The sequence below is a fragment of the Orycteropus afer genome, unplaced genomic scaffold (genome assembly GCF_000298275.1).
Source record: "Orycteropus afer afer isolate SDZICR_OR568_19922 unplaced genomic scaffold, OryAfe1.0 scaffold00079, whole genome shotgun sequence".
Classification (NCBI taxonomy): Eukaryota; Metazoa; Chordata; class Mammalia; order Tubulidentata; family Orycteropodidae; genus Orycteropus; species Orycteropus afer.
This window is the reverse complement of record NW_006921666.1, coordinates 7066097-7076924: the sequence shown is the minus strand read 5'-3', so window position 1 is coordinate 7076924 and position 10828 is coordinate 7066097. Positions and strand designations below refer to the sequence as shown.

The window sequence follows — 10828 nt, the reverse complement described above, 5'->3', positions numbered from 1 at the left end:
TTGGGGGATGACATACAAGAAAATGTCAGGTCATGGCTCATATTTTCCTTCCTGTCCCAAAGGTGATCATTGGCACAAAGACCATCCTGGCCAACGGTGCCCTGAGAGCTGTGACGGGAACTCACACTCTAGCACTAGCAGCAAAACACCATTCCACCCCACTCATCGTCTGTGCTCCCATGTTCAAGCTTTCCCCACAGGTATGTCTGTCTGTCTGTGTGGTAGCTAACAGAGGGAAGGAAGCCAAAGTACAGGCATGATCTCTGGGCCTTCAACCTACTCACTCTGAGGCCTCTCTGTATCTGCATCTACTCAGTGGATTAGACCCAGTAGAGGCTAGAAAGAGCCACAGAAGTCTTGATCCAGGAAAAAGAATTGAGAGTTATACCCTGCCAATTTTGGGAAGTCAAAATTTTATTGTTAGGACAGTACATAGTTGGGAAAGGCCTTTGCTTATATTGCCACCACTCCCCGTCAGCCCCATGGCTGAAAATGACAAGCAGATAGAAATTGGAACATAGAATTAGTCTTATTCGTCATAGTTTGGGGCCTGTCCTCTTTAGCCTACACACAGGTGGTTATTAAGTGAAGCCATTTCATCCCTGTGGAAGCTATTTGCTTGGAGAACATGAACCTATTTATAGGTCTCTGGTTTTTTTTCTTTCTCTCTTTTTTTTTTTTATTGTGATTTGGGTGAAGATTTACAGAGCAAATTCACTTTCCATACAGCAGTTCACATATACTTTGTCTCATGTCATTGACTACACTTTACCACAATGCAACAGCTCCCCTTCCACTTCCTCCCCATAGTTACCTCTTCCCAGTGTCCATCCCTCCATATACTCCTGCCCCCTGAGCTGTCTCCCTGTGCATAAGCAGCGCTTCTTTCTCCCATGATTGTTCTCTCCAGGGAGTATATCTACTTGAGGTAAATGTTCAACTCATATGACTGTCTTTTGTTTGGCTGGAAACCACAGGTGTGGGTTCAATTCCAGACCTGAAGGGCAGCTAGGGGCCATAGTCTCAGTGGTTCCACCAGGCTCTATCAGACCAGAAAACCTGGTCCCCCTCCTTTTTTTTTTTTTTTTCTCCAAATAATTTTGAGTTTTGTTCCACATTGTTCTCCCTCTCTACATAGATCTCCTTCCAAGTGGATGACAGTGGTAGCCAGACACCATCTAGTTCTTCTGGTTTCATAGTTGCATAGGCTGCAGATCGGATGGTGTACCAGTCGCTAGGACTAATTGTTTCCATGAATTTTGGTTTTCTTCATTCTTCTTTGCTCTGGACGAGGAGAGACCCATCGTTGCATCTAGATGGCTGCTTGCTAGCTTTTAAGATCCCAGTCGCTACTCACCAAAGTAGGAGGTGGAACAATGTTTTGTGTAGTATGTTATGCCAATTGAGCTTGATATCCCCTGCGACTATGGTCCCAAACCCACAGGTTCAACTACTCGGTCTCTCTGGGTAGCTGGCTGTGACCAGGCAGTGACCACAACCTTGCCCCTTGTCAGCTCTACTATACACCTGGGAATTCTGATCATTCACATAAACTTATAAGACCATTGTCTGCCAACCCTATATATGATCTTGGATACCCTCCCCATTTCATAGACATACCTAATTGTGTATCCTGTCCAAGGTCTCTGTTTTTTTTTTAACCTTTTCTTTTCTAGTTCCCCAATGAAGAGGATTCATTTCACAAGTTTGTGGCTCCTGAAGAAGTACTGCCTTTCACAGAAGGTAAGAGTTTTTTGTGGGTGTGTTTTGGGTTTGTGTGTGTGTGTGTGTTCTGTTTTGGTGATGGAAAGGACTAAATGCTGTCAGGTTGTGCTTTTTTGTGGTGACTGTTCTCTACAGCAACTACAGTGCTTAGGAATCTGATGGAGTCCACGTTCAGAGACAGTTACATTTTAGCTGGGTTATTGGGGCCATGGGGGTTGGGTAACCTAGCACTGACTGTGTTTGGCTTTGCATGTTGTTTGAGACACAGGCAGCAATCCAATGGAAAAAATGTACTTGTTTTCAATTGCTGTCAGGAATCAATTTGATGAAGTGGCTTCCAAAGGAAGTGGGCCCTGAAATGTTCCTTCTTAGAAAACTCGCCTGATAGCTTGTTTGTTGGGGGTCCTTTTCTCTGACTTCTGCAGGGAGCAGTTTTGCTCACTGAGCTTACTGCCTCATCAGCATTTAACATGACTTTCAGCACTCTGGGAGCACAGCATGGTATTTGGGGTTCCTTCTTGAACTCATTTGTTCATTCAGACATTCATCTTTCAAGCATTGTTGAGCACCCCCTATGTATCCAGCACTGTTCTAGGCACTGGGGATATAACAGTGAACAAAACAGATACAGCCTGCTCCCACAGTGTATATGTTTTTCTATTGGGGGATGACATACAAGAAAATGTCAGGTCATGGGATGTTGTAGGAAGAAAACAGCGAATCACGGTGACGGATAGAAAGTGACTAGGGGACTGCCTTAGTCAGGAGGGTCTTTCCTGGGGTGACATTTCTGTGGAGTCCCATATATGATAAGAGCCCACTGTGTGGAGATGGGGGAACGTTTTCCAGGCACTTGTGAAAAGGGCATGAAAGGGGTACCTGTTTAGCCTGTTGCAAAAAGATGACCACATGGCTAGAGGGTAATGAGCAGGGGGCGCGTGGTGTAAATTATAATTAGTGCAGTAGGGAGGAGCCAGGTCTTGAAGGCTGTAATCCCAAAGTTGAATTTTACTCTAAGGGCTATGGAAAGGCATTGAAGAGTTTAGAGCAGGGAGTGTCATTTGAAGTCATCTCTTTCAGTTTGCATTTTGCCATAGCTACCCTTTTGTAAAGAGCTCTGGTAGCATAGTGCCTAAGGCAATGACTGCTAACCAGAAGGCTGGCGGTTCAAACCCACCACCAACTCCTCGGAAGGAAAACTGGGCCATCTACTCGTGTAGTGATACCGCCTCGGAAACCCAAGGAGGGGTGTGTTTGGTTAGAATCTGTATGCTACTTCAGTATTAAAACAGGATCCTGAGATTTACCACGTGTGCTTGTCTTCCAGGGGACATTCTGGAGAAGGTCAGTGTTCATTGCCCTGTGTTTGACTACGTCCCCCCAGAGCTCATTACCCTCTTTATCTCCAACATTGGTGGGAATGCACCTTCCTACATCTACCGCCTGATGAGCGAACTCTACCATCCTGACGATCATGTCCTGTGAGCAGCTCGCGTCCTGAGCAGAAGTTGCTAAGGTCACAGAGTGGAGAGACTTCGGTGTTACTGCTAAAACACATCCTCCTTGTAAAGAGGGACTGCACATTAGCCAACCTCAAAGAAACTTGATCGTTTCCCTGCCTTTTCGCTCGTCTGGTAACAAGGACTCACATCCAGGACTGGTTTTGCCTCTTGGGTCTTCACACAGCCACAGGGCTGACCTACTCATTCTGAAGTCTCTTAGTGACAAGGTTACATCAGCTTCAGGAGTTTAAACTTTCTGGTTTGGTGCTGTGTTAAACATAACACCAAATACCTTGCTGGGATACAGATTTTTGCTCAGCGATGACTACCCCACCTTTAACTAGGCTCTGCCAATAAAAGCTACATGAAGGCTCCTGGGTCGGTTTATTTATCATCCTGCTCCAGTTGAACTGCTTGAAACGGCAGCAGCCACAGAGCCCTGTTCTGTTTTTGTAGAGGGCTGTAATTAGGGGTAGTAAGGCTAAAATAGGGAAGTATATAAATGACAGAATTTACAGTTTTCTTTATAATTCACTGGAATTGACCCAAACAGCTTGTTAGTACCTGGCTCTGAAACCTTTCTGATGATCACAGTCCACTGTGGAGCTTTGAAAGAATGCAGAATCTTGGGCTCCAGCCCAGACCTACTGCATTGGATCACTAGGATGTGCCTGGAAATCTGTGTGTTTAAAGCTCCCCTGAAAAGGATCCTCTCAGGGGCTGTTAATAGGACTATAAGTTGAGACATCTTTTTCAGAGGCAGGCAGGAACTTATTTATCCTTCTAGAGTTACTTGTACAAGTATACAAAGATACATACAAAGATGTTCAGTGCAGACTCCTGTCACAGCCTAAGTGTCCAACAGTAGGGCGAAGGTTCAGTACGACATTTATATTGTGGGACGTTATGTACACATTGCAATAGAGGTTCCAAAAGGGTGGCTGGAGGTGACTGGATTGAAGACATTTAGGCTGGTTCATCTTGTATTTAATATGAACTTGTTACCAATATTTAAAAATCTAGAGATTGCACATTAAAAAAATATTTCCAAATCTTCCTTCTTTTGAAAACTCAGAAGACTTGGCAACTCTCGGCCCACATTCCTAAATGGCAGCAGTTGGCTGTGGTTGGGCAGCTTCTGATTCCATGAGATGGAAAACCTCCAGTTGTCTGCAGTTCCTGCTGGCCCACTTATCCATTCAGGTTATCTGTCTGACCTCTGTAAACATTTGAGTCTGTGACCCTCGTGTTAAAAGGATGAGATGGGTCTGTCAGGAGATCCATTTTGTAATTGCTGATTAAATGCAAGCTGGAAAAAGGCAGGCTGTAGGGGAATGTGTGTAGTATGACCTTACTCTCATGAAAACAAACTTACATGTGTGAAAAAAGTCATAACAAGTAGCAACAGGAGGACATCTGATTTTAATACAGTATCATCATTTCCATCTTTTTATGCATATTGCATTCGTCATTACAGTTTTTAAACAGTCTCCCAGGTGATCTGATACTCTGCCATGTTTGGGTGCTACTGGTCCAAAGCAGAGGTCCGGTGGACTTCTGTCGTTTGAGAGTAGAAGAATCCCTGGGATGCTGTCAAAAAGGCCAGCCTGCTGCCTCTTTAGTGTCTGCCTTGAAGGGAGGGGGCGTGGTTAACAGACATCCCAGAGGTTCTAGGGATGATTTATAACCACACCCTGATCAACACTAGTCAGAGGTAGGCTAGGAGGGAAAGGCCTCTGTTCTTTGATACCTGTTTGCAACAGACGAATCTTTGCACTATGGCTCTTCGTGAAAGGAGAACAAGACTGAAGATGGTCAGTCCAAAAGACTGACCGAAAAGCTCTGACTCAGAAGCGTCTGACTCACTCAGGCCTCAGTCTGTCAATTATTTTTTAAAGCAGCTAAGACTCCACAATTTCTCAGTGAAGTGGCTTATAGCTACCAATTACTAGCAGTTGTCTCCTCGGAAGGCACCAATTCGAACAGCAATTCCTTTGGGTACAATTATGTGGTTTAGAGTAAGAGCAGCAGTGAGTCAAGGATCCTTATTCTGTTCATAGCTCCAAAATTGCTTTATGATACTTGTCTTTTGAGAGCTTCATCTCTGTCTAAAATTAGCACCAATATCCTTCCCAGGCATAACTGAGATGGAGGAAGGTTATCAGGGTGAAAACTGTCTCCTTGGTGAACTCTTACAGTGCCTAGAACAGGTGGTGGTGAGGTACTTAGTAGTTGCTGTTGGGTCGATTCTGACTGATGGTGACCCTATGGGTTAAAGACTAGAACTGTTCCATAGGGTTTTCTTGGCTGTAATCTTAGTGGAAGATTGCCAGGCCTTTTCTTCCATAGTACTGCTGGGTGGATTTGAACCACAAACCTTCAGGTTAGCGGTCCAGTGCAAACCATTTGAATGAGAAGACTTGCACAGACGTATGTCTTTTAGAATCTTTAGGACCTCAATTAAATGCATCTGCGGTGCAGTGTATTAATATAGCTCTTTTAGCCATGGTCTTTTTGACTCCCACCAGATGACTGGGTGGAATTACGTAAATGGGAGGTGCTTTATGGCCCTCCAAGGGAATTAGATAGCTTGGTAATAATGTAAATAAAGTAGCTGGTACCCTTATGGGGGTGGAACTGTGCAAATAAGGTATAGGGAGCCTTAATGGCGCTCTGGTGGCATAGTGCCTAAGGCATTTGACTGCTAACCAGAAGGCTGGCGGTTCAAATCCACTGGCCACTCCTCAGAAGGAAGGTTGGGCAATCTACTTCCATAGTGATGTACCTTGGAAACCCAAGGAGTCGGATCCAACTCAGCGGCAGTAGGGGTTGGGAGCCTTAATGTGAGGCTTGGTCAGTTGTGTCATCCACCAGGCTTAAAATGAGCCATCTCAGAGGCAGCAAACGGGGTGCGGGGGAGGCGTGTCTCACGCCCATCCAGACAGAAGAACCAAGAGTGGAGCATATCTTTGGACTTGAGATCCCTGTGCTGGACCTCCTTGGCAGAGAGACTGCATGAGATGGAGCAGTGGGCTTCCCAGCCACAGAGCGAGAGACCTAAGTGCCTTCGGGCAGGATGCTAGCTGGTGGAGTGGTGTGCCTCTCTGGGCACCTATTGGTAAAGCAAAAAGAGCTTTGCACACTGGCCTGAGTAAGGGAGAGGCTGAGGCCAGAGAGAAGTGTGCCTGTTGCACAGCTGAGAAGAAGCTGTCCTGATTGAAGAACTGTATCCTGAGTTGTTCCTGATCCTAAACTGTAACCTGTGACTTCCCTAATACATCCCATGATCATGAGTGCTGTGTGAATTGTGTGGTCACTGCAACGAATTGTTGAACCCAGCAGAGAAGTAGAGAGTACAATAAGAGGGATGGTTGGTGTCAGAATTGGTAAGAAAGTTGGAGGGTAGCAGCGTGTCTGACCTCTGCCTTATAGGAATCCATCCTTGGGCTGTTGATACTGGTCTGGATTTTCCAACCCACCCTGTGAAGTGAGAGGAGGCTGGTGGCCACAGCAGCCACCACCGCTGCCACATCCTTTTTGCACCCTCTCACAAAGCTATTTATAGGTCTCATTTTTCTATTTCCCTCTCTCCCATTTTCCTGTTTGAGAAGGAGTAAAGATTGGAAAGTGAGACCCCAGTCTGAACAAGGAGAAACAGGTCTTCTGTGGTTACACACTCCCTAGCAGTCTCTGTGCCCACCCCTGCTTTGCAGGCAAAACCAGCAAAACTCAGAGAAAAACTATTGCAGCTTGGAGAAAATAGAAAGGGGGCTCCTTGGATGCAAAAGCCTTCCTGAATATGCTAAGTAAACCAAGTTACAAAACTTACTCCATACAATTTATAAAGATTCTTACCATGGTTTCAAGCTTCAAATTTGGGCAGAGAGCAGAAAAACTCAATTCTTGGAACTTGAATAAGGAACAGAAATTCCTAATTTAGCTTCAGAAAAGAAGTCTTTGAAAACTACCAAGAAAAACTTAAGTGTAAAGTGATACCTCAAAGGAATAAGAGCCAGAACCCATATGATCCTAAGTCCCACAGCTGTGCTTCAGAACCGTTTCTCAGAGCAATCTGTTGCATCAATCTGTGTGTAAATGAGGGTGCCAGTCACATCTGCATCATCGAGCTACGTGACTCCATAATGCCACATATGTAGAACTCAGTCCATTAGAAATGTTTTGCCATAAAGTTATTACCAGATGGTGATGTAATTATTGTACAGTCCCCATACCGTCCACCTGTTCTTGCAAAAACTCCCTCTGTGGACATGTACCTAGTTGACACAAAGGAGCTATTCTGAAATGTAGTTTGGGAATGTTTTATATCTGGCCTCCTTTGCTTTGAATTACTCTTTCACTCACCAGACAGCTGTTCTAGGATATTGTGCAATGGATAAGCAATTGCTCGTAATAAAAAGCTATAGTCTTAAGTTTTCAGTTTTCTTCCCAGCACTCACTAGATAGAAGGCAGCCTTGGAGCCTACCTAGCTGCAATGTTTATGTTAAATATTGTGCTAAAGAGAAGGGTCTTTGTAGCAATGTCTTTCCAAGCATCTGACATTCAGAATCAAAATGTGCCTAGAGAAGAAGGAACCTACTTAGTGGTGAAGAAATAAAAGCAGTGAGATTCCTAAAAATTCATACTTCATACATAAAATTCCACAATTAGCTAATATACGAGAGCTAATAAGAGTTAATGATAAATAGCAGTAGCTAATGCCACTATTTTAAAATAAATAAAACCATCCTTGACTATTTTTTGCTTATGAGGTAAACCATAGCAAGTTAGGGAGCTCTGGTAGCATGGTGCCTAAGGCACTTGACTGCTAACCAGAAGGCTGGCGGTTACAACCCACCAGCCACTCCTCAGAAGGAAGGTTGGGCAGTTCTACTTCCGTAGTGATACCACCTCAGAAACCCAAGGAAGGGTCGCTATGAGTCAGTCCGAGTCAACGGCACATAACAACAACATAGCAAGTTATGTCTGGCAAGGATGGCCACATCTAGTTTCTTCAGACTGCTACTTGAATCCTGCTAGCTCACTGGCTCAACAGGATCCAATACCCACGAAATTCAGCTTCCCGCAGGCTTTGATCAGGTTGACTGAACTTCATCAGATATTACTGGGTAAGATTGAGGATCGAGTGCTCCGGAACAAATGGGCAAGGGGTGAAAATTATCAAGGGTTTGAAAAATCATGTCAGGTTAACTTTTTTTTTTTCCCTTTATATTCCCAACTTCTGATTCAATATACTTAGAACCTAAACCAAACCCACTGCCATTGAGTTGATTCTGACTCACGGCTATCCTTAAGGACAGAGGAGAACTGCCCCATAGAGTTTCCAAGGCTGTAAGCGTACGAAAGCAGACTGCCTCATCTTTCTCCTGAGAAGCAGCTGGTGGTTTCACACTGCTGACCTTTTGGTTGGCAGCTGAGTGCTTTAAGTGCTATGCCACCAGAACTCCTTAATACGCTTAGAAGGAATTCACTACATAGTTAACTGAATGAAAACATGAAAAAATAGAGGAAGAAAGGCTTTATTTGATGCAGATCATCTAGAATTTTCTACCACCTGTCAGTGGCTTGGGTGTTTCTGTGAGGCTGGAAGCTGGGCCACCAGTATTTCAAATACCAGGAGGGTCACCCACGGTGGGACAGGTTTCAGTGGAGCTACCCAATAAGGCAGAGTAGGAAGAAAGGCCCAGGGAGGTACTTTGGGACATGGCCATTCGGTGCTGCTGAGTGGACAGCGACTCCTAGCAATTCCATGTGACAAAGCACAGCTGCTGTCTAGTTTTCCAGGCTGTAATCTCTAGGGGAAAGAGCTCTGGGTGTGCAGTGGTTAACCAAAATGGCAGTGCATTCCAGGGAAGAAAGATGAGGCGGTCTGTTTCTGTACATTTACAGCCTTAGAAGCCCAATGGGGGTTGCTACGAGTCAGAATCTACACGAAGGCAGTGAGTTTGGTTCTCGTTTGGAATCTTTATGGGAGCAGATCACTAGGCCCTTCTCTTGTGGAGCTGCTGGATGGGTTTGAACTGCCAACCTTTTGATTAGCAGTTGAGCCCTTAACCGTTGTGCCACTAGGGCTCCTTATTAGCCAACAAGAGAGAACCGTATGGATTGCAACGGGATGTTGTCTGATGATAATGCTGGAAGGCATTCACCAATGGCCTCAAACATGACAATGATGAAGGTGACAGGACAGTGTGACACGTCGTTCTGCTGTACACAGAATCGCCGTCAGTCAGAGCCTCCTCAACAGCACTCGCAACCCCATCTACAGCTGTGTGGCTCAGATTTCTCCCTCTTTTCCTCTCTTCCAGGCCTGCCCACCCGTTTGCCATCTCACTGTTTATGAGCAACTTCAGCCGAGAAAGAGTGAAATATAGGCAAGATGGGTAGTGGTGAACATATCTGTTGGTTCTCCTTCTTACCCTGCATTTTGTAAAGGGTTTTGATGCAATCGTGGGTGAAAAGCAGGTAGTGAGGCTGGTTCTTTGTGCCAGGAATTGCTGTTAGCTTCATCCAGAAACTCCCTACTGGCTCCCACCTGCACCCTCTGCTGAGCCCGCTTGTCAGAGCTCTCTAGGACTGAAGCGCTGGTCTCTTCTGCTCACCTGGCTTGGCTTCCTCAGCCCTTACGGCTCCTCCCTGCATCCTGCTCTGCCCTCTCCTGCTAGCCTGCTTTGGCGACCTTGGTTTTTTTCATTGTGTGCCCAGATCCCAGCTGCTCATCTGCATCTGACCCATTGCTGACCTCTGACCCCTGGTTCCTCCAGCCTCTCCATACTCAAAGGCCTGTGTAGTTCTACATGCCCAGCTAGGTTCTTCCCTGGCCTGCTCTTTCTCCTTCCTTCCAGCCTACACCCTAGGCTTTCCTGATACTAGTTCCTATTGCCACCTGTAGTCTTGACTGTGATAGAGTTATTATCCTCTTATCTCAGTAATAAAGAGATAGCCATGTTTCAGTGATCCCTAAACCTAGAGAAAGTTACCATATTTTATCATCAGTTTCCTTGTCTGTCTCCCCGACTAAATGCTGGGCTTCCCGAGAGACTGCCATATGCAATTTCATTTTTCAGTAAAACTTTGATACATGTTCCTGAAAGAGGAACTCTCAAAAATGGATACGTTTCACATCCATCTCTCAAGTTCTACTGTGAAGTTACTGAAGCCTCCACAAATCAGAATCTAATGAAGCTGAATACTGAGAGGCTTTTACACACTGTTCAATCCCAAATATATATACATATCACATGGGGCCATATGGGGTAATTGGAAGGACCAAGCATTTGAAGTCACACAGACCTCGGTCTGAACTCTGGCTCTCTGCTGCTTGTTAGCTAGGACTCTGAAAGCTGGTCTGGGCCTCAGGAGTCTTACTTTAAAAGAAGACTCTAATGAAGGCTGGCAGTTCAAACCACCAGCCACTCCTCACAGGGAAGACTGGGCAATCTACTTCTGTAGATATACTGCTTTAGAAACCCAAGGAGGGGTCTCTATGAGTCAGAATCTACTTCACAGCAGTGAGTTTGGTTTTTTTTGGTTGGTAGTGATGAGGAAGAATAATGCACACAAAGTATTAGGTATACAGTAA

At 45.1% G+C, this 10828-nt stretch overlaps 1 protein-coding gene across 1 annotated transcript in view; it reads left to right on the top strand.

The window, feature by feature from the left end:
- EIF2B2 (eukaryotic translation initiation factor 2B subunit beta) overlaps window positions 1-3210 on the top strand; it is a 7773-nt gene extending 4563 nt beyond the window's left edge. Inside the window, exons 6-8 of the mRNA XM_007941359.2 lie at window positions 63-200; window positions 1677-1743; window positions 3053-3210. Coding sequence (XP_007939550.1) covers window positions 63-200; window positions 1677-1743; window positions 3053-3210 — 363 coding nt within the window. The remainder of the gene's footprint in view (window positions 1-62; window positions 201-1676; window positions 1744-3052) is intronic.
- The last annotated feature ends 7618 nt before the right edge of the window (window positions 3211-10828 follow it).